Below are 24,762 nucleotides of genomic sequence, written 5' to 3'. Positions count from 1 at the left end.
TCCCTTTATTTATACTGTGTTCTCTTCCCACAGTGGTGGTATAAGTGCAAGACGGTGGTGATGCATCAGGATGATGGGTGGAAGAGTGATATGTTATGGTGGAATTCCATTTCCAGCTGGGTGACGCTCCTGGTTTGGGGTGCGGTCTCAATATCTGCTTCCCTCTTGCAGCTTCAGAAGAGGATGATGGACTAATGTTATGGGCTTTTATAGGAGAAGACCCGGATTGGCTGACATGCCAGGACTGCCATCTTGCGTTGGGGTCTTGTGTGTGTTTTTTCAGTTTATGGTGATACTGTTTTTAAAAATATTTTTTTTTTCTGATGTTTTGTTAACATTTTTCACTCTTCGCTGGTCGCTAAAATTAAAGAAGTAGTGATGCAGAGTACTTGCCTCTGTGTCTCTCAATAGAATCTAAACTGCCACTCACGTTAGTGTGGGGGGTAAGCCATTGTACGCCTGTGTGTGTTAAGGTTCGCACATTGGATTTCTTGCACTGGTACTCCACAGACTGATCCCAGTAATCTGCCCATTCCGCTGCAACAGCCTCTTATTGAGCCAGGCCACAGGGAGGGTATGAATGCAAGAAATCACAAGGCCTATACTTTGCTGAGGTTTGAGAGTGGTTTGAAAAATGTAGGACAGAATCCAGAGTTAACGAAATCCTGAGCTGTGGAAAACAGACTTTCTCCTGAACACAGCCATGGACAGCTCTGATCAACTAAATCTTATGTAATCTTCATGGAAAGTCCCATGTCCACTACCCTGTTGCATGCCTTTGGGTTGACCCACCCTAGCCTAGAAGAAAGTCTAGGCATGAATCACCCAGTCATTGAGTTAGGGGTAAAGATATACACCCTCTTGATGGAGAAGTGCCACTATCACCATCAATAAGGAAGTAAATGAACACCACCCTCAGAGCTGCATTCATTCCAAAAGGTAGCCACCTCAATTGGTAATTGGCCCCATCAATAGCAAAGTGAAGAAGTGTCCTGCATTCCTCTGCTCTTTGATGTAAATATATACTTTTTAGATCCCATACCTTGGGGTTTAAGAGATGTGTGTCATTTGAGGGTCTGTTTGCCCTCAGGGACACTGCAGTCTCTTTGCTTCATGTTTTGGTCCAGCTGCACATTGTGAAGCACTCCCCTAATATTCTCTCTCACGTAGGCTAGCATGCTGGGAATAGCTGTTTGGGTGCCTTCAGCACCTCCCTCGCATATGCCATTCTATTTGCATGATTCAGTGGTATGTTAATCAGCAGGGAGCGGTCTGGAGAGTCCTTTGGAAGAAAGGGGACTAGGAGTACAGTAGTCACTAGAGTAAGTAACTTTAACTTACTCATTATGTCCTTACCCATTCCCCCTTATTTATGGGAGATTTAAAAGTACCCTACAAATGGAAAGATGGATAGTCATAGTACTAGACATGAACTCAGCAGGGTCCGGACCAAAAAATGTTCAACAGGACCTTCTGCCCGAATTTTGCATCAGCTCTGGAGCTGGTATCTATAGAATAACACCGACAAAAAACATTCGGCACAGTCCAAGTAGATGACCTGCAAATGTCCTTCGAGGCAAGATGCCTTAGCTTTGACCAAGGGTGGCCGGAGACATTTGGCGGGAGGGACCTTCCTCACTTTGTAACTCTACAATATGCAGAAAATAATTAATCAAGCAATAGAAGATTTAGGTGCTCTTGTGCTGAGAGAAACAACTTCATAAGTAATGAAAATTTGATTGGAAACCCTGAAATCTTTATCACACTCCTAATAACATGTTAAAGCCCTTGCAACTTCAGTAATATGCATTGATCTCTAGATCTGTAGACTGGTTGGGGGAGAAACTGGGAGATCAATGTCCTCATTAAGGATGCATTCTGGCAACCTTAGGCAAGAAATTAGGGCACATGCAAAGCACTATCTTGTCCTTCTGAACAATAAGGAAGTGGTCTTCTGCACACAGACCTTGAAGTTCACTAATCCTACATGTTGAACTAATAGCCACCAAGAAGTCTGTTTAGTAGCCGACACATCATTAGTAGGAGGAGACAGCTCATATCTGTGGAAGGCAAGTGTTCAAACGGTTTGTGTACCAAAGCCAATAATATGTGCATGTCACAGGAAGGGTGAGGTTGTCGAATCTGGGGATAAGCCAGGGAGCTGTTCCTTTGGCTATTAGCGAGGTAAACGCAGAGAGCTGATGACGGGTACACTGTGCATGAATCCAGTATTATGTCTGATAGTTTGCAATGAATGAAATAATATTGGCCAATACGGAGAGGGGTGACCCCCTTTCCCATGCACCAGTGACAGAAGGGCGTCCACCTGCTGCCTTTCCGGCTCAAAGGGCAGAACATTCTTGCTCCATAACAACCTCCAATAATATTCTATGTGAGGAATACGACTTGGAAGAGTAAATATATAAAGACACTCAACAAACTGACCCTCTGCCGCCTGAGACGAGCCATAACTATCAACAACATAAGCTCGATGAAATGCTTGGGTGGAGGTTTTGTGAAAAGTAAGAACCCGAAAACTGGTCATGGGTACTACAGATCATGCATATCAGGTACTTCCCAGTCTTTGGAGGGATAGGAACATGGAAATAAGCATTCTGAATGTCTAGTGAAACCAACCAATCTTGGATTTAAAAAGGATTTGGACTAAGGTCAGTATTCTGAATTTCTACTTCATCGAGTACTTGCTCAAAGACTCCAAGTCCAAGATGGGAGGCTGATCAATTTCCTTTTTGGAACTAAACAGTGTTGGGAGTACCATCATTTCCCCTTCTTCACTGCCGGAAGCAGCTCTATGACTGCCTAATACAAGTGGGCTTTGTCCTTCTTTAGGAGGAAGGGATCCAGCCCTCTTTAGGAAGGAAGTTACAAACCCTGTGCCAACATCTTAAGGCCCAGGAGTCCGAAATAGTGCAACACCACTTTAGAATATAGAGTTAGTCTACCCCCTACTGGTGTAGAATACAGAAAGAACACTTCTAAGAGTTTTTGTGGTTGTGGAAAAAGGAGAAAGTTCCCTAACAGGGTTCTAACTCATAGTCCAACATAAACTACACTCTGCCACTTTGTGTCCCAACCATAAGCACCAAAGGCAGATGATATGTGGGTCCATGATTGACATTTGTGAAGTGTAATCACTATGGTGCATGAAACACAAGGCCTTCTGGGCATGTTGTGCAGTGAAGATTCTCTTGACGACGCGCCATGACACAGTGTGCTGAGCATGCAGACAATAGCTGATGTCACAGGCTGTGGTGCGTTCCATATACACTATTGATGGTGTCACTTCAAGAGACATGAGGTTCAACAGTCGAGGTGCGTTGACCTTGAGCTACACTATGCCCTTTCTGTGAAAGTTTTCTGATGACAGATGCCACTGCTATCTAAGAAGAGGAAACTGTGGCGGCATGCAATCCATTAGAAATTGTTTTAAAGAAATGTCCACTATTAAGGAGTAGAGGTTTATAAAGTATATTGCTTTGCCATTCAAGTGGCCATCAGCTACCATGAATCTGTCTAAAGTACGAAGATCTAACATTCCTAGTAATACTTTTACATTTTACACAACTAAGATCAAATGCCTGAGAAAAGAATCCAGCCCCTCTCATGCATCTGCCCCCCTTCTGCCTCCCTTCTCCCCCCCACCTCGCCCCCTGAGCATGTGTAGGATTTGTTTTGAGATTCTAGAGAGCCAGTTCTATGGAAAACATATAGCCTTTGCTGTGGCCACATGCATCTCCTTTTTCTTGGCCTATGCATACTGTGATGGAGGAATGTCACTGAAGACATCACAAGCAGAAATGAGAACACACTCTCCTTAGCAACTTTGTGACAGAAGAGAGGGCCCTGCTAATACATATTGGAAGACAGATAGATATATTGAGAAATACACAAGGGCCTTTGACTGTTATATCCTGGTCACTGCTTCCACTCTTTAGCTGCATCTGCTCCTTGTGCTATTCTGCTGACCCTTCCGACACATTCAGGACTCTATTTCTAATGTTTAACATTTCCTTCATTTCTAGTACTGTAACCCCACTGCCCCCAAATGCTCAGGGAGTGTCATCACTGAAGTATTCCAATACAGTGCTTGCAGTTGCCAGAATGTAGCCGGGACTAGTGGTGAATGGAAAACCGTAATCATAATCACTGGCAATTTACTGGACAGCTGCTGCTGCACTGTTGTGATCCTATGTTTACTATTACAGATTGGGCAGCAATATAACAATCAATCTAGGTCCTGCTTCCAAAACATTGTAGTTGGACAAAAACTGCTAGGCCATGTTCCCTCTGTATGCAAAGACACACTGCTGCCTTGTGGGGCCTCGAATCCTGGTGTTTTCAGTTGCAGACGCTGCCAGGAATGCCATTTCAAAGGTGACATTTCAGGAATAATCCTAGAACGGGAACTTGTTACCCTTTACTTGAAGACAAACTGATGGAGCCAGAATCTGCTAAAGGAAGCAGCCCAATTATTTTACACACTATAGGGATACACTTTTAGATTTTGTGGTCTACACTGTCCAGGTCAACCAACATATACCAATTTAGAATTATTTATTTTTAAATGGAAGTATTTATGAAAAGAACACCAATTGATTCAAACCCATTTCTACTTCCTAACATTTCTATTGTAAGTACGGCTATTAAGGACTTCAAAAATGCATCCTATGCTTTTGTGTGGCATAAGACGTGTATTAGGGACTTCAGGGGCAAATGTATTACTCATGTACTGAGGAACTTACATGACCTATGGGCCATTACTCAGTCATGGGCTGATATTCATGCCGTAGTACTTTGAATCAGTCCTGAAATGCTGCAGGTCTATGAAAATGGACAGCCCTCATCATACTGTGGGCCTCATTACGAGTAGCACAGCTAATTCTGACAAATTTGATTTGTGTTACCGCTGAAAGGAATGACTACAAATCTGTAGTATTCTTAAATTTGTTATTCCACACTGTAGAGTTCCATAAGACTCCACTGAGGTTTGGAGAAATTGCTGCTGGACTTAACTGAGTCAGTGACCATTCCTCTTTTTACTCCAATTTGCTTGCAAACTTAATCTGATCGAGCAGTAAACATAGCAGTAATTCCAAACCATTTGTTTTATCGCTACGGCCTTACTCAAAATGTGGTCCTGTGTTCTGCCAGCCAATCTTTAATAGAAATCAGATTCACTCTTAATTTGTAAAAACTGTGAACAGTGATGGGGCTTTCCCTTCTGGTGCACCATAGCATTGTAACTCCTTTCTCCTGAGGCTTAAGAGCCTCGTGTGAGCTCTCTGTTCAGTAGGTTTGACAAAGTTACTTCCAAATCATTGGGAAACAGGTTTTGCTAGCCTGCATAAGCAGCCAGCTCTGTCACTGTTACTTGACACCTTAATTTAGCCACTAAATAAATAGCAACAACATAAGAACCAATGTGATTTAATGATTGCAGTGATGGTAATTGGGCAGATTGAAAAAAGGGGCCAAGAACAGGCACCACCAGTTAGGCCAAAAAAGCTAAAGTCGCACAGCTCCAGTAGATAATAACAAAAGAGGAAAGGGACGCAAGCTTGGAATAGAATTTATGAACTACAACCGTAAACATACCAAAGGGAGAAAGATCCCAAGAAATGTAAGTTCAAGCTATGCTAACAGTCCCATAACTGGAGCACAGTATACATGGATAAGATTTGAAGAGCAGGAGTTAAAAGCAGCTCCTGGGTACCTGCTAGCACCCACTAAGCAGAATCTAGCTCTGGGGAATGAGGTGCTTGTACATAGCCTACGTCAGATCTAATTTTCACCTATGTCAAATTATAATTTTGTGTCTATTACGCTTTGAATGCCTTCTAGTCTCCGAATGCTCTTTCAGACACATTCCCAAACACACAGAGTTAATGTCACATAGGCATGTCTGTATGGTGCCAGTTGGCTTATGTAGACAAACGTATCTTGTGATAGTGGTCAAGGTCAAGCTAACCAGGCACTGCTAGGCTACATGCAGGAGCTTAATGGTTCACAGCAGTTTCAGTAAATGTAGTAGGATTTGGTTTTAGCAACGTACTGTTTGTGGATATATATTATACTATACTGTAGTACAGTACAACTTTAGAAATCAAATTATATGGTCATAATAATTCTACCTTATTTTCACATTGTGCTTTTTGCCTCAGAGTTTCCATTTCTCATAGCACCGTAACTAATTCCGTTTACCATTATCCACCTAATCTGAATCTTTTCACTGACTTCAGAATGCTGCGTTTTGCCCATTCATTAACTTAATCGGTTACCAGCAGATTATGCAAAGACCTGAAAAGCGAACCCTTACCACACTGAATAGGCTTAACTGCTCTTAATTTCTTAATAATGACTAATGGGTATAATTCAACCAACTAACCAGCAAAACATAGGATTTTAAACACATCCCTACTAACTGCGCTTTATATTTTTTATCCAAATCATGTAGGGTTTCTTTTCTGTCAGTGCTCGGATAGATTTTCTTGAAATGATATTTGTTTTAACCCGCTAAACACCCTTCCCAACATATTTTAGATCTGGTGCAATTATATAAACAAACTCAAGTCCTAGAATGCATGGGGAAAGTGTTGGATAGTGGCTGAAATAAAATATCGTTTCCTCAACTATGTTCATTTTCAGCGCTCAAAACACTGCATACCATTTTATGTGCATACATCTAGAACCGGTAAAGTAGATGACCGGGGACCTGAAACTGACTCGAGCTGACTACAAAAGAAATGCTCAATTTTTACAGAAACGAATGTAATTCTAGATATTAGAGTGGCTAATGCATATTGTTTATCTCACTGAAAACAAAAAGTTAATGTACAGCAATTAGCAAATTAAGCTAAATCAAAGACATTCCAATTAGTGCCTCACCTTTCGTGTATCGGTTTCTCTTCACAGTATTCCTCACAGCCACTGGGTTTCACTGGCTGCAAAACAATTTAAAAAAATGCAAAGCATGTAAGAACAGTCACCCAATATGCTCATTTACATATTTATCCCCATTGCTGATTTGGGAATGACTGGAGGCCGATATGTGCCATATGTTTTGGCCCAAATCTGGAGAACAAATTCTCTTTGCCTGCCCAGGATACATTTTCCAGATGGTGAACTGTCTAAGTATCTTTACAGGCCCTCCTAGACATGGCAAATACAACAATATTGACAGGAGCAAATATGAAAATGCTCTGGCCTTTCAGTGTTTTGTTTTGCATCTCCATATCCCCAAATCAGATTTTGTAATGTTTATCTTTATGTCGTTGAACAATTTCTTATGCAACATTTAAAATCTTAAAAACAATGTCACTTTATATGGGACAGTTCCCCTTATGCATATGTTATATGGATATTGCATGTCACCAACAAGTTTTGTGTCCAAGCAGAGGTGCAAGTCTGAAGGGCACAACACTTTGAGATGATACGCAGCATTATCCGTGACATCACCATTCCCTTCAATAGATGGTCTTGATTGCGCTCATCATTCAATTATGTACAACAAATAAAGACTTTGTACTGTTGGACAAATCACATCAAAAACGGAGCGTGTAATGTGTTGTAAGCAAATAGTTTAAGAAATGAAATAACATTCCCTTGGAAAGTCGTCTTTGGTCACAGCCAGTACATGAAGGGTCGGGTGCTATGACCCGCCAAACATAAAAGCCCACGAGGAGAGAATACATTTAAGTTCTAAACCTAAGCAAAGCAATAGGCATGCTTTGTTTCAGTTTAAAAAAATGCATCAATACCGGTAGCATCCGAACTATGGGAACTGTGTGGGAGGCGTTTAAGGTAGTAGTGCGGGGGGTGGCTATATCAAAATCTAGAGGGCTCCAGGGGGGCATTGAATGAGAGCTACAGGAGACAGAGGAGGAGTTGGAAGACATTATGCGTAGGGGTGGCACCTCTCGGGAAGATGGGGCCAGAATGAGACAGCTACAACAAGCTAGTGGCGAACACTGGGACAGGTTATGTAAATTAAGCTATAAGAGGTATGTGGAGAGACAGCATGCAGGGGGAGACAAGCCGGGCGGATTGCTGGCCTGGCTATATAAGAGTGAGGTATCATGGCCGGTGATCAGGGAAATTAGAGGAGAGGGAGGCCAGATCCTGGATGAAGGGTTCCTTGGATATTACAAACGCCTCTATGAGGATCCAGGCGAAGAGAGGGACCAAGAAATCCAGGAAACGCTAGAAGATATAGGCTTGCCCACCTTAGACGACTTAGAACTTGCAGACCTGGATGCCCCAATCACATTAGAAGAACTTGAGTTAGTGATTCAGCACCTGCCCACTTGTAAAGCTCCAGGGTCAGACGGGCTCCCAAGCAAATTCTATAAAACCTACAAACAAGAGCTGCTTCCCCCGTTGCTGGCTATGCTTCATGAGGGGTTCGAGCATGGCAGGTTGCCAGAGTCCCTACGGGAGGTGGTGATCATTCCGCTTTTAAAGCCGGGTAAGCCTAACGCAGACTGCGGGTCATATAGACCCCTATCGATGCTTAACCAAGATAGCAAAATCCTTACGGCAGTGCTAGCAAACAGGCTTAAGCGATTTATCGGCAAACTGATACACCCCGACCAAACTGGCTACGTCCCTGGTAGGAACATAACTGATAACCATAGAAGACTGCACCATATTATTGATCAGACAGAGGAGGACCTGGGGGAACTGTTGATGCGGTAAAGGCATTCGATTCAGTAAGATGGCCCTGGCTGTTAGCAACTTTAAGAGCCTACGGAATGGGGCCAGGGTATCTTAGGTGTGTCAAAATGTTATACAGCTCCCCAATTGCAAGGGTTAAAACGGGTGCCATTATCTCAGACAAATGGTAACTCAGCAGGGGCAGTAGACAGGGCTGCCCCTGGTTGCCCATGTTGTATATACTAGCGGTGGAACCACTGGCTGTCTGCCTAAGACAACAATATGGGGAGATAGGGATCCACACGGCAAGTGGTCCGCATCTTATTTCATTACATGCTGATGATATACTCTTGTACCTGCGCTTCCCAGAAGAGGACACACAATACATCCTGGAGGTGATGGAGCGATATGCTACCCTCTCCGGCATAGCAGTAAACCACCAAAAATCTAGCATGTTCCCCCTGGGGAGATATAGACTTGTATTACCAAGGAGCCTACCGGTATTGCCAATACCCTGGCGAACTGAGACGTTCCGATATCTTGGAATCAACATATACCACACGACAGCGGAAGAACATAAACACAATACAGAAAAAGCAGTCGAAAGCATTAAAAATAGCAAGGGGTTTTGGTCCAGATTGCCTCTGGCCATGATGGGGAGAGCTGCTCTGATTAAGATGGTAGTCCTGCCCAGACTGTTAGACTTCTTTGTAAATATCCCGTATGTGATCCCTAGGCGCTTCTTCGCTAGTCTCCACAGCTTGTGCAGGGGCTTTATATCGCATAACTCCAGGAACACGGCGGCCCTCAGGAAATACAGAATTCGGGCGATAGGGGGGGAATAAACCTGCTGAATTTTGAGTTATATTACCTGGCGGGACAACTGCAATATGTGGCTAGGTGGCTGTCTGAAGAAGAAACAGTCGAAACCAGGCTGTTGTGCATGGAACCTGCTCCCTACTTCCTTAGAGAGGTAGTGTGGTTATCAAAGCCAAAGGTACTAGAGATGGCGAGGCTGTTGGCGCTTGGCTGGGAGGTGTGGCACAGGGCATGGCAGATGATGGGACACCCGGCTCCGTTCTCTATGCAGGCGCCGCTGGTGGCGCTATGCAGAGAGGACCCCCAATTGATGAAAGGGGTCCGTAGATACTGGGAACTTATGGGCCTGGCCACCCAGGGAGACATATGGCAGGAAGGGGAGGCACTGGAATTCCAGAAACTAATAGAGGTCACCGGGGTGCATAAAGGGCAACACATTACCTACTCCAGAATTGTTAAGCGAGTGCGAGAAAAGTGGCCGGCGGAGGTCCTTGCAGAACAGCCGGATGCCACAATGGAGACGATATATGACATCTCTGAGGGTGGGCATGAGATATCCCGCATATATGAGCTACTGGGGTCCAAGGTGGGGAAGGAATTGGTCCAACTGAGACAGCTCTGGGAAGAAGAGGTGGGCGTATCCATGTCGGACGGGCTATGGAACAGAGCCCAAAGATATCATAAGAAAGTGCCCCGGAACGCTAGGCTCCAACAGATCCAACTATATGTCACACATAGAGCATATCTGACCCCCAGTAAGATTGCCAGGTTTAGAGGCGAGTCGACTCAGAGATGCCCCAGGTGCGGGGAGGAGGAAGCGGGGATGTTACACATGTTCTGGGCTTGCTCGGAGGTGGGAAGGTTTTGGTCAGAACTGAAGATACGCTTGGCAGGAAAAGGTATTACGCTGGAGATCGAGTCAGCCTGGGCATGCATGCTCGGGGGCTTTCCTAGACCACGTAACCTGAGGCACATCAGTAAGATGAAAGACCTGGCCTACATCCTGGCCAAACGGAGGATTGCAATGTGCTGGAAGGCAGCCCATAGGCCTAGGATAGAGTTGTGGTGGGCTGACCTCATGAAGTGGGCAGAGGCAGAAACGGCAGCTTGGTTTGAAGCGGTCAGCAGGAGAGGAAGAGGTGGGACCCCTAATCGAATGGAGGCAACTGGTGGCCACTATGGTGGGCCCCTCCCAGTCCTATCTCAGTGATGATGACACGGAAAAGACAATGTCTATAGACTCGCCTGAAGAGGAACAGGCTGATGACACGGATACAGTGGCTCGAGTTAATGGGGCGGGAGGGAATGGGACAGAAGAACGTATTCTGTAATGTTATGTTGTTATACTTAAATATGGAAGTCCTAATTATTGTATGTTCGGTGTGCTATAAAATATAAAAAAAAGGTTTAAAAAATTAAAATAAAATAAAGTTTAAAAAAATGCATGATGTCAGTTTGCTTAGTTGTTTTTCAGTACAGTTTCCTAAAAAAAAAAAGAGACAACCGAGGTAGTGATTATAGGTTGCACAGTTATGTGTACCCCATAATCACTTGCACGATTGATGTGAAGTGACTATGATGGGCACTGGACAGGATGCCTATAGAAAGACAATAGTCCGAGCGGGGCCACCTTAATAACCACTTGCTACTAAGACATATGAGGAATGCAGGCAAACAGGATCAAAACGGAGTCCCCATTGGATGAAACTGGGAGTCGCATTTACATACTTCAGCGTGCCTCTGAGAGGGGTAAATCAGGAGGGAGAGGCAATGGCGGGTGAAATGGCAAAGACAGCACCTTGCAGAGGAACACAGGATGACTGCGAACTTGAATCAGCCTGGAGACCTAAACAAGAAAGTTGGCTTGGACTGGTAATCAAAGTCCCTTTGCATTTCCAGGGGGAGCATGTGGGGACCAAAGGAGAAGCGAGACCAGTCAGAAGGATAAGTGCCAAGATACAATTTGCATCAGCAGGTTGCAGGATACATATGGGGGGTGGAGGGAATGGGAAACAAGAGGAGCACCAGAAAAGGCAGAAGCTTCTTCGGAACAAGGGCCTTTGTGAGAAGATAAAACTTGCGTTCCAAGGAACCCGGGTTCCTAGAAGCAAATGAAGATTACTTTTCAAAATGCAGCAATTACTCACCACATTTACAATCTTAATGACTACTGGATGTGTAATATTACGTTTCCTTTGTGAGGGACAGTGATTGGCAGTAAATCACACAGAGCAAACCACATTGTCTGGAAGTCTGTGGGAGTGTTGCTGGAATGGATGATCAAAGGGGGCAGAGAGTATGCGAGGAGAAGAGTTGCATGTGCTGCAGCAGTTAATGAGCTGCATGTGTGGGTGTTGTATGTGATCCATGAGGAGGAGCAATCTTCCCAAACACAGCGTGACCAGGTCTCCTCTCCACCCTTGTGGACAACTGATGCCCCCAAGAAAGGTAGAATTACAAGTTAGCTTTCGATACTTAAAGTTAAGCAATTACAAATGAAAAATGGACAAGTCAATATTTCACACTCCAGAAGCAGCACAACCCACCCCATGGAACCTATGCCTGTGCTTGAAATTGATATTATATATGTGGCATTTATAACGTGCCTGTACACAAGTGTTTCTAGGCACCACAAGACAAGGAAGGAAAAGACAAACGTTCCTACTAGGCCTTGTGTCATTCGGATCGTGCAAGTGCGACAAAAGAAGTGCAGGGGGAAGGAGAGGTGGGGGAAGTGCAAGGAAGAGGATAGGGGGAAGTGCAGCCAGGGCCGCACGGCTCTGGGTAAGTGCAAGTATGCAGGGGGGCTTTAAGGGTTACAGTTACAGCCCCTAAGTGCGCGATAGGCAGTGCAAAAAAGACTGGTCATGGAGGAGCTTGCACCCAGTGAGAATGTGAGGGAACCAAGCAACCAGTCAGTGCAGCAGACAGGTAAGTTAGCAAGGGAGTGAAAGAGAGAAGGCAGATGAGAAAAGGAGGGTCTTGAGCTGCTTCTGGAACTTCATTTTACCTCAGGGGAGTCTGCAGGCAAAGAGGAACCATCACAGTCGGTGTCTTCGGCTTTCTCTTCTGGCATTTTACCATTGGCTTCTAATGAAATAAGAGCATACACAGTGCAAAGCACAAAATGTTTAGACTGACAAATATTTGACAACTCTCTCTTTAAACCTCAAACTCATGTAGAAATAGCAATCTATCCCAAGGTGCCCGATAGTCTTTATGCAATACATAGGAGTTCTAAGGATATCATCTTAATTTACTAAAAATGATGTTCATGTACCTAACATTTCGAAACCATAATGCATTCCTATACATCTATTATATATCTCATATTTAAACATTGTTTTAAAAAGCAATGAAATTATATGAGCTATGAAATCTGAACACTATGATAAAAGCAGATTTAAAAATAGCACCCATGCCTTTCCACATTTCCTAACACATGACAATATTAGGGGCACCCGTAATAGAAAATCATTCGATACCAGTTATAAACTCTGAAAACATATGACCCAATTAAATATATGGTCCACTAATACCCACAGGGCAGCAGTCAATGATGTACTGTCAAGACAGAAACAAGCAAACATGCAGGCTAATGGAAAAGCTCTGGCCTTTATGCATAAGATAATGACATAGCCATTTCTAGACCAGACAATGGGAACATCCCCCTTCTCAGTATACCAGACACCTCCCTGGTGTTAAAGAAGCACTTCCGCCACAGAGCCGACAGACTACTTGCGGGCGTCAAACATGTCCTCACACAGTCCCATCCTGAAATATCTTCAGTTGGCTCCTTGAATAGACCTCAAATAACTAAGCACAATCGGAAAAATGGCAACTCCATAATGCACCTGTGTCCAAGTCACAGGCATCATACTCTCCCACAATTAGAAGGACTGTGCTACTGCTCCCCTTTAACAAAACATGTAAATTATCCTCTGCAAATACCTAGTATGAATAGAGGCTCTTCGCGGCCCTTTTTACACTTTCCATCTTCCTACGTTTGCTGTCTCACAAATCTCAGCCTTCACCCGGAACCCTTTACCACAACAGAACCCTTTCAGTGATGCATAAACAACCACCATATAAAATATGTACCTGCAGTATTATGAGAAAAAGTCTCTGATCTGTGGACGAACTGATTGCTGAGGCCAGCTTGCACGTTATTTAAACAGCAGAGGGCTCTAATATCGAACCAGATGAAATAACATATATTGAATCCCATCCAGGACTCCATGGGAACGAGCTGTGCAGAAATATTGAAATCCTAAAGTGCTGATTAGAAATGAAGGGTAGACAATTTATAATATCCTGCCTCAGCAAAGCCTATACTTTATAGGCTACTCCAAAGTACGACCCCACCGTATTGTATATATATAAAAATGATAGTGATCGACATCCAGATACAACATAATGAAAATTAAGATCTACATAAAACAAAGTACGGTTCAGCCATTTTGACCAATAATAGGACATGTAAGTCCCTTAAATGTGCAATATCGTCATATGCCTCATATTGAGAGTTTGAGACTTGTACTCATATATATTATCTACCAGCAAGATAAACCATGATATACAGATACATTTACTTTCCAATATTAGAAAACTCTGACAACAACAGTCTTTCATGCATGGTCACACATTTTCATGTGCCATGATCTCAGAGAAGTCTTCCTGATGTCTGTTGGACCTTTCCGCCAACTCAGAAGGCACAGAAAACAGTCTTCTATGGCCGATCATACGCATGTGATAGGAATATCAATGTAAGCATGCACAAAATGTTACATGCCTTTGCATCAGCAAAAGGCAAAACATACCAAAAAATAGCCAACGGCTAATGCAACCATCAGACACCTTTGCGTAAACAGAAGGCTGTGCAGCCCTGCAGCACTCTATTGAATGGGTAAGAGCTACACATTTTTTCCATTGGCTACGCCTCCGCTCTCTAAGACTGGTCATCATACTCACAACCCAATCTCGTTCCTGTAAGGAACAGTCACGCGTGGTGCATACATCTCTCACCGGGAAACAACATAGTATGGGCACCAAGATTGAGAATTGCCTACAAAACTAAAACAAAGCAGTATACAGGCATGATAAACCATTGCACTTATGACTATCTTTTGACCATTAGTTTATGAATTTATCAATCGAAAACAGGTTTAACTGAACGCCTAAAAATTCCAAAATAGAGACTCATTTTCCACACAGTTAACAACTCTAAAACGCAAGGAAAAATATTGAAAATGGATCACTTCTAAAGTGCTATACATTCCAAAGGAAACCCTATTCAGGGATGTCACGTTTTCTTATCTGCGTCATAACTAAGCCTAGAATAACTGCACTTACATATTTATTTATAAGGCGCCGGAATCCCACAGGCATCGGGGCACCAAAAGATGGACATAAAAAGACAACCAAGAGACATATCCTTGCACCATATATAGATTCTGGTAAACCTAAAGATGAGAGCGTGAATTGCAACTATTTTCTAATTGCCTTTCCAGAGAAAATAATGTCGACATATAATGTTAAATGTGAAAGCCTTGAGAAAACTCCAGAGCAGAACATGTGTTGGCATTTGGACCACCACAGCCAACTAAAACACATGTAGGCATTTTTACCACCCCCATGAGACACCAACGAATAGAAGAAAACAGCATGGCACTCGGATTTGCTAATCGACTAAAATGGACTACAATGTGACCAATGTACCCTGTGTGACCAATTTGTAATGGAAGGGACATACATAATGGGGACATGTCCCATCTCTTTCACAGTTTCAGTTCCCATTAATGGCTAAGAGTACCTGGTATAGGATCTTCAGAAACCGTGTTCTGGCGACTTAATTGTAAGAGGTTTTGGGTCTCCTCGTGCACAACATTCAGCAGAGACTGGATGACGTCATCCTGATCATCCTCATAATCCTCATCCTGAACGTCGTTATCTGGAGGAATAAACAAATGTTGACGCAAATATTTTAAGATTTTCATAGCAAGGCAAACACTTTGCAATCCCTTTGGTGCACTTACAGATGCAAAACACATTAACATCTGGGTACGGGTGGTGACTAGTAAAGGACTGTTGGGGTGTTGTGGGGTAGAATGTTGTCAGGGCCTATAGCAAGCATAAGGATGAGGATGTGGTTGGTGATAGGAAGGAGAGTAGTTGGAGATTCAAGGCATTTTGTTTGGGAAGGATTGGGGGACTCTGACTGCTAAACAGCAGATGGCTAGGATCCATCCAGATGCGTGGTTGATAACCTAATTATATGTCCTTCAGTCGCTGCATTAGCAAGGTGGAAAGGATTCTGTTGAAGGCCAGTTTAAAGAGTTCCAGTTCAGTTGGTGCCACAGTGTGCACACTCCCATGTTTCAGACACTTGAAGATGATTAATGGTGAAAGGCGTGTTTTTCAAAGCACATGGTTCTTGCTGGAATGTTGCAACCTTGATAGTACAATGGCCTTTGCATCAGTAAGCTTTATGTTCAATGCAAAGAACTTTCAACTTGAATCCTGCGTCAGCAGGGAGCCAGTGGAGCTCTTACATTCAGACCTGCAGGACTGCATTTATCAGGTTGAGGCAAAGACCTGCTGCTTAGATTTGAAGATCGTGTAACCCAACAAGGAGTTTTTGGTGAACTCAATGTAAGTCAAATTACAATAGTTAAAATTCCCCATTACCATTGACCTTGTGGAGAATGGACAGTTGAAATTTGGGGGCTACAAACACTGATTAGACTTCTGTGAAAATGTATGGTTGTGTCTCACGTTATACCCAAGTTCTATACTCTCCAAAATGGACATGGGATGTTTCCAATTTGAAGTAGAAATACATGGAGGCATCTCTGCATCTGACACCTTCTATTAAGATCATCATTTTGTCCCCATTTGGTGTGATAGTGCTCTCTTTCGCTCTGAGGCAGAGACGTTTTTATGGTTGGGCAAAAATGGGGCAGGCATCCCGGCCCCCCGCTCTGCCCAACTTCGGGGAGGTGTGAGGGGGCAATGCTTGTGGTTGCAGGGGAGGTTGTGTCAACTTCGTGGTTTGTGACCAAGTCATGAGGCCAGAAAATTTATTTTTGCGTTCTTTATTTCTCTCTCATATTTACATAATCATTTAGCCACTGAAAAGAACCATATGCTTTGTGTGTGCATGACTGCAGGCAGATTTGACACACAAAAGAACAAGCTTTGGCAATGCCAATAGTTTGGGCTTTTGTGTAGGCATGGGAAAGGTACTTCCAAGCACTGCGTAGTGGTATTATCTGGTCATTGATGGTAACAGGAGCGAGTACCTGAGCATCTAATAGAAGCGCGTGGCAAATGCCTAATGCTTATACACAAGTCAAAGCTGTTGGCTTTGCCAATGCTTGTTTTTAACAGGACTTCAGTGAAGGACACACATAGTGCTTCTAAATCGTGTGGCAGAAGGCAGAACTGGTTTAACATTTTTATAACACCAGTAGCGTGTTTACAACTCAGATTAAGTCATTAACTCTCAGAAGACTGCTTTGAAAAAACACTGGCAGGCACATTGAGAGAAAAGTTTGATGGTAAGGTTTGATTAAAGTGAGCTGAAAGCATTCCCATGATCAGGTGTTTTTCGGTGGGGAGGGAGAGGAACTAGGAGGGAATGGCCATAGGGAATAGCATAGCCATGGGCATTTAATGGGTGTGCAAACAGCCAAACAACACCTTTAAGCTTGGTGTCCCTCCTCAGATGCCATTTCTCCCTGTATGTACTCTAACGCAATAGTCTTGGTTTATAGGTGGCTCTGACACCTAATAGCCCAAACTAATGAAATTACTCATTGCTCCCCCGGACTGCACAGCCCCCAGTACAGGGCAAACAAGCAGTTTGCTGATTGGACATGTGCTGCTCACTGCTATCGCCAGAGCGGGGATGGCAGCCAGGAACTAGGAAGATATCAAAACAAGTATCAGCAATGTCAACAGTTTGGGCTTTTGTGTAGACACAGGAAAGGCACTTGCAAGGTACTGCTGCAGGCGTATTAACTGGCTTTCGATGGGAGCAGGGGACACATGGTGTGAGTACCTCGCTGTCTAATAGCAGTTCCTGCAAATGTTGAATACTTATACACAAGACACAAATATTGTATTTGCCCATTCTTGTTTTTTTACCAGCAATCAGTGAAGAACAGGCACAGTGCTTATAAATTGAGTGGCTGAAGGCAGACCTGGTTAAGACATTTTATTACAGCAGTAGCGTTTTTATTACTCCAAGTAATTCAATCTCAGAAGACTGTTTTGAGAAAACACTGGCAGGTGATTTGGATGCAAAGTTTGATGGAAATACTTGATTAAAGCAAGCTAAAAGAGTTCCCATGAGGAGGTGTTTTGGGCGGTGAGGGGCAGGAACTGGGTGGGAATTGCAATAGGGATATGCATGACCATGGGCAGTCAATTGGTGGGCAAATAACCAAACACCTACAAGCTTTGTGTTCCTCCTCATATGCCATTTCTTCCTATCTGTACTCTAATACAATAGTTCTGGTGTATAGCCTAAACTAAAAACCAGTACGGATGACTGACATGGAGGTGCTTGTGCTTTCTGATGGCTCCACCCCCCCTTGCAGTGAGCCAATCATTTGTCACTGTTCTGCCTTCCCTGACTGCTGGGTGTAGCTGTGGGTTCAAAAGCAAGTCAGCGCAACTGTGAAATCTTCTGAACCAAACAGTAAAAGGGCCCATGCTTTGAGAGGCAGCAGGCCCTGGCTTATATTCCGATTCCTTCCTGCCTTGGATCGGATGCTTCCCGTCCTCCTGTGCGAGTGGCACACTGCAGCAGCTTGCCTGAGGCGGCTGCTCTGCCTCTGCCCTCCCTTGGTGTGTGGTGTAGCAGGTTGTCACCACTGTCACTGTTTGTCTTGCCCCTACAATCAGTTATTTCACTTTGCTGCCTACAGCCTGCCAGCAACGGAAGGAAAGCCAACCAGGAGCCTAAGGAGCTCTTCCTCGAGTCATCCCTCCTCGAGGCGTGAGGCGAGCGAGACGAATGGTCATCAAATCGGGGAAGGTATGTACATTCATCATCCATTCATGGCCGTCACAAGGGGAGTGCTAGTCAGAGGGACAAACGGCCCCAGACCTCGCAGGGCACATCGGCAGGTGGGGGTTCCTAATGTGTTGTGCTGTAGGTTATTAGCTGCATATCACTTCTGGCATCTGCAGCCAAGTACCAGTGATGACGAATTAGGATGTGTGGCCTAGTGTCCGCATTACTAAGCTTAGCACCCACACACTTCTATTTAAATCCTAGCTTAAGTACCTGATTAGCACAGAATTATTCTGAACCAATCTCTGCCTCTCCCTGTGTCTAAAAGTGCAATTATGTGGAATGTGATGTGAAACTGTAGCTGCCAGCTGCTGTGCAGCCATGTGCTAATATCGTCCCATCACATCTAGGATTCACTAATTTGGCCTCCACAACCCAAAGGCCAGATTGTATGTCTGTGGTAGCTCATGTTTGAGGGGGCCCTGCTGCCATCGCTCTCAAATTTCAGCTTTTATACAGCAGGATACAGGAGACGGGCAGTTAAAGTTCACCTTTTACATTACGTTGGATTTGTAGTAACCTGCTGAGAGTACAAAAAATCTACACAAAGGAAATGGGACACTGACCTCTCTAACCTGCAGGGTGCCATTTCTCAACCCCACCAGAGCCAACTCAGCCTTTCATCCTTTCAGAGGCGGATAAAATGAATACCGTTTAGCTGATAATTTAAACCCCTGATTTCTTAAGTGCTAGGTTAGTTTAAATTGTTCAAAATGGCATGAATCAGATTTAAAAAAATGCCCGTCTGAGGAAGAAATGCAGTCGTCACATTGGGGGAGGGAGCCTGAGGAGGGTATTGGCAGGTTCTCACTTTAGTGGAAAGTATTTCTGGCTTGGAAGCCCCTCCACCCCCTGAACCCTTGATTATGCAAGGCACAAAGTGAGGTGCTCCTCCATCCATGGGGTCCGTAAACAAGTGATGGTTTCAGAAATCAGACGAGAGGGCAACAATTCTGAAAGCAACAGAGTATAGTTTCCACACAGCATGCTGTAAGAGCTGAATCATGTCTTGGTCTTCTAGTTTGTATAGCGCCTTGTATGTCACATAAGCCGGGAAAATGCGATCTCAATCAAATACTGGGCCACTTCGAAGCCGGGGCACATTTGATGCGCAGTCGTTATTGGCTGGGGTAACCTCCCTGGAGCCTGTGTCTCAAAGAGAGAACAAAAGCAGGCGACAGGCCGCGTCCCCAGGTATAACAGGAAAGTAATAGTAATAGAAATGATGCTGACCCAATGCACAATAAATATGTTTTGGTGTGTGAAGGCTTTCGTTGAGAATATTTCCTCGGGAAAATATGTGCGTGCCAAACTGTTGTAGGAAGAGCTGTACAAATTAGAATAAACAGACACAGGTTGCAATATCCCTGTTGTCCCTGCTACTCAATGTTGGCAATCATTTTGAAAAACAAAAAACACTGACATGCTTACTTCTCTGCCAGTGTGCGATTTGCAGCACACCTGTTACAGTACATGCTGTAGGGCTGGCATCCACACCCTAACCATTAGCACCTTGTAAATCTCAATCAGCACCTAGCTAAGGTGATGGCTGACAACAAGAGGGGCGTAACAGGTACGACAAGTGTGATCTATGTCTACATACACTGAGATGTTGCGCTGTGGGAGGGGCCTCCAGCTGGCTACTTTGCAAAGTAGTTGTTACACTTATTTTTAAAGACTTAAACACATCATGGTAATGCATAGTGTGCTGTTGAGGTATAGCAACCAAGTTCAGATCAGATTAACTGAACCTCAAATGCCTGGTTTGTGTATTCACTAAAGCACAACCATTGTGGTAATTCCATCTTTCTTTGAGGACTATATTAATACAAATGCAATAATGAAAGTTGAAATTAATATTGATAAATTGAGGTCCACCATGGTGAAGAAGATAGCTCAGTGAATTAAGCACTTGGTTGGAACAGATGGAGTGGTTGGAACAGATGGCGTGGATGGAACAGATGGAACAGATGAAGGGATGAAACAGATAGAATTGACGGAACAGATGGAGCCAATGGAACAGATGGAGCCAATGGAACAGAAGAACGGATGAACAGATAGAACGAATGGAGTGAATGGAACAAATGGAGTGGATAGAACAGATGGAGTGGGTGGAACAGATGGAGTGGGTGGAACAGATGGAGTGGGTGGAATGGGTGGAGTGGATAGAACCGATAGTGTTACACCTTACTGATAACCAAATGGATGCAACAGACTAAATGGATGATCCGACGAAGTGGAACGAACAGACAGAGTAAATTAAACGGATAGAATAGATGGTACAGATGGAGTGCTCGATCCCAAGCGCATAACTGATAACCGTCATATTACACCACCACACTTACTCTCTCCTATACACCAACAACACTCATCACAGCGATACTATGACACATTCGGTATAGCTGTTCTCATACTAACACCCGCCACATACTCCCCATCATCCTAACTAAACATCCACTGAGCACACCGCTAGTTTAAGCGTCTCCTCAGGCCTGTCCTTACTGCCTAAAGAACATCTATGCACATTCGCACCACACCCGTAAGTTCTCCGAACATCGCGCCTGACTGTTACTGTTCGCGTCGCTTGTGTCGCACTGTTAATTCATTTCAGGACCCGAACACTGTCCGTAGAACACCCGCGCGCATGCGCACAACTGTTCCCGTGCATTTGATGTCCTGCGGAAACCCGTTCCCTTCGTGGACATGTTTGCGACGCCATCATGTGACCGCACCCACGCTGAGCGTGTGTCCTGAATTGTAGACACTGTCCGGGTCCCCGAACATTATAAAAGTACCTATTCGGGCAATCCACAGTATTTTATACTAAAAATGCACCATAGCACATGTCCCAGACAATAACCCTGACTTTCTACATACTTTTTGAGCCCTTTTTGGGTGTTTGTTCTGTCTGCGGACAGCGTGGGTGTCTGCGAACGCGCACCAGCACCCCTATAAAAGGCCACATACCAGAGCTCATCCTCATTGTGTTTCTGGCTACCTTACAGAACACAGTGTATTTTGCTGCCAATTTTCCAGATTTTTTTCTGAAACCTGATGGCATCCATGGCTCCTCTACTGCCACCTGGTGCTAAAACTGGCTTAGCACCACCCCCAACCCCTCCACCACCACCACCTCCCCAAGGGCCTGAAGAGGGGAACAGGCGTGAGGAGGATGAAGAGGATGAGGAAGGTGAGGTAGTGGAAGTCCCTACTACCAGCGCTCGCCGTGAGTCTTGGGTGTAGTGGTTATTTACCATTCATGACAACGTATCCAAGGTGCGTGCGAACAAAGTCACCTGCAACCAGTGCAAAATAGTGCTGAGTCGCGGGAGGCTTGGTTCGTACAGCTTTGGTTCGACTATTATGAAGCAACACCTAAGGTCCACGGCTGCCCACGGTGGGGCCTTTCACAAGTTTGTACCTTGCGAGGAGCGTAGTAGGTTGAGTTCCTCTACTTCCTCCTCTGTTTCCGCTCCTCTCACCACAAGAGAGACTCCTGTGGGAGAGCGCATCCCTCCAGCTGCCTCACAGGCCATTCACAATGCTGATGACCCTTACCTTTCGAGGGTCACAGTTTTGTGTATGTACTGCGAGGCAGTACTCTGCAGTGGGGAGAGACTTCGAAGTGCTTTTGAGACTGTGGTCTCGGAGCACGAGAAGACCTGCCCACTACCTAAGTAAGGCCCACCCTACATCTTCCTCTCTCCACCCGCCCTTTCTTATCCCTGTGGTTGGGTTCCCCCCCTTACCCTCCTTTCCCCTCCTCTCCTGGTGTGTCGTGTGTAATAAACCCCCAGAAATACAAATAAAAAATCAAAAAAGGCTCTTTTCAAAGCCGCCTTTCACTGTCTAAAAATAGAAGTGACAAATAAATGGAGCAGGGCCCTGTGCATTTTTTTAAGAAGTCCGCAGACAGTTCGCGAACATATAACATTTTGAAGTGCTGCCCTATCAAAATCATTGCACTTTTCTCTGGGAGGAAGAGGTGGCTCTGAAAAGAGCCTTTTGGTGATGTTTTTTTGTATTTGCAAAACGTGGAATGGGGAACACCTACTGAAAAATGGATAGCTGTAATTCCACAAAAGGACGCAATGCATTTTGTACATTTCTCAAAAAAATCTGATTACCAGCATAAGTAAGATGGGCTCCATCTCTGCGAAAAATGTATGTGCTCCCAAACATCATATTTTCATTGTGAAAAGAGGACATGCCAACATCTCCTAGAAAGGCACAAACAGCCTTATTAACATTCCGCCTTGCTTTCTCCATTTGTGGACCAAATGAAGAACGCAGCCACATTTGTCTCTGCGCAATACGAGAAAATATTACTTGAGAATTTGGAAACATGTCCATAACCTTCCCAAGTCCTCCTTTCATCGCAAATTGCAAAGAAATTCCTGACACATGTCCTAAACTGTTCCCTCCACAATTAATTATAATTATGTCTGGATGAAGCTCTGTCTCCAAACTAGCACATAGAGGTACCAAGTCTAGCCACTTCATTCCACGCACTCCATGCCAGTGCACTTCCACATAGGGGAATCCAGGATCTGCAGCTACTCCACAGCGCTGTGCATGCACCTCCAACCAATGTATCCATGAGTCTCCCAAAATCCACACAATCTGTTTTCTGAGAACACACAACCATAGCCAACTGTTCTTCTCTCAGCAAAAAGACCTTCTGACAAACTCTCTCCTTACACAACACACCCACCAAACTTTACTGACCAATCAATTGCTCTGCTTATTTTCATTTGCATGCCTCTCCACCCCAAAATCCCAGTATGTAATACGCAGTGTCCGCCGAATACCGCCATGTCCGCGGACATATCGTAACCTGGACAGCCCTTCTACCATTTTCACTTCACGGTCTGTGCCATTGCCTCATTGGATACAGCTAAACAGTCACACAACCATCCACCAATCACATCCAAGACCTCTACATCTAACTCCATCATCAGAGTTCAGCACTTCAAATGTGCTGTAGATTACTCTGAGTACAAGTCTCATATCATTGGAAAGCACCTACTACAAACACTACTGTACAAGTCTCCAAGATTTCTACTTGCAGCTGCATGCATATCCACATGCATGAATACAAACTACAGGTATGCATTTTTCTGCACAGTACATGTACAACTCTTATAAAAGAATATAAACAGATTAACTGCCACTTAACCTGTATAGCCTATAAAATGAACTTATTGTAATTTTTTCCATCTACTATAATCAACTGTCACTTCCAAACCTATCTACTATCTAAACATTTTTTTACACACAACAGTATAATTGTAGAAAAACACTTAGTAGTGTATTATAAAATTACACACAGCCAGGATAAGGTCATGCACCTTCATACACACACACAGATAGACACTATCATTGAAAAACTCCCAACTGCAATAACACCACTGCCTGTAAATCACATCCTTCTGATTTATTACCCACACCTTCACAAATGCATACATTCCATGCTTTTCTATACAGTATCTGCCACTTACCTTATAAAAATTGCAAAATAAATATATCATTATTTCTTCTTTCTCCTAACATTCAATAACACAGCCTTAAGAAACCAAGCGAGTTTCATACACTTCCTATTCTACTCATTTGCAAAGCACGTTGAACTAACATATTTAAAATAAAATATAAATACTGCACATAGTCAAAGGAAACTGCATGCTATTTACACACAAAATTACTACCTTCTTTCCTTTACAAATGCAGTAAAGACCACTCTCCTGAAAAGCAGCAGAATCCGAAGTACAAACAACAGCTCAGAAGAAACCTGATCATTCCACACAAAAAAGTAAGTACAATACTACCATAATATTCTTACTGTTCCTCAAACACACTGTGCGGTTGATTCATGGTATTTGTGCATGTGACAAAGTGGGAAAAGAAGAGCCAGATCAGAGCCCTATTCAGAGCCAATTAGACAACTGTTCAGCAAGACATGAAGGCTGAGGGGATTATGATGTCAGCATGTGTCAGGAGGGGAGGGACTCTGTAAGAAAGACATGTCTTTGGCCCAATGGGGAATGAAAGGAATGCCTTAAGAGGTGCTTTTCTTTAATACTGGAATTTTTCTCCTTTTATTATGATTCGTTTTGGACAGCTGTTGAAAGAGGAGGAGGAAACGGTTTCCCATGAAGACGAGGCCGTATTTGAGTGGGCTTACTAGTATG

The 24,762-nt window shown here is 44.0% G+C and overlaps 1 protein-coding gene across 6 annotated transcripts in view; it reads right to left on the bottom strand.

Annotated features, from left to right (window-relative positions):
* Positions 1-24,762, bottom strand: part of PTPN13 (protein tyrosine phosphatase non-receptor type 13) — a 1,388,150-nt gene that overhangs the window by 184,345 nt on the left and 1,179,043 nt on the right. For all 6 annotated transcript variants that reach the window (XM_069630435.1, XM_069630437.1, XM_069630436.1 and 3 more), the window contains 3 exons: positions 15,305-15,442; positions 12,503-12,582; positions 6,907-6,962 (listed from right to left, as the gene is read on the bottom strand). In XM_069630435.1, coding sequence (XP_069486536.1) covers positions 6,907-6,962; positions 12,503-12,582; positions 15,305-15,442 — 274 coding nt within the window. The remainder of the gene's footprint in view (positions 1-6,906; positions 6,963-12,502; positions 12,583-15,304; positions 15,443-24,762) is intronic.

The sequence above is a fragment of the Ambystoma mexicanum genome, chromosome 6q, assembly GCF_040938575.1.
Source record: "Ambystoma mexicanum isolate Mex_15411 chromosome 6q, UKY_AmexF1_1, whole genome shotgun sequence".
NCBI classification, from domain to species: Eukaryota; Metazoa; Chordata; class Amphibia; order Caudata; family Ambystomatidae; genus Ambystoma; species Ambystoma mexicanum.
Note: the sequence above shows the minus strand (reverse complement) of the source record. Positions and strands in the feature narration are given on the sequence as shown.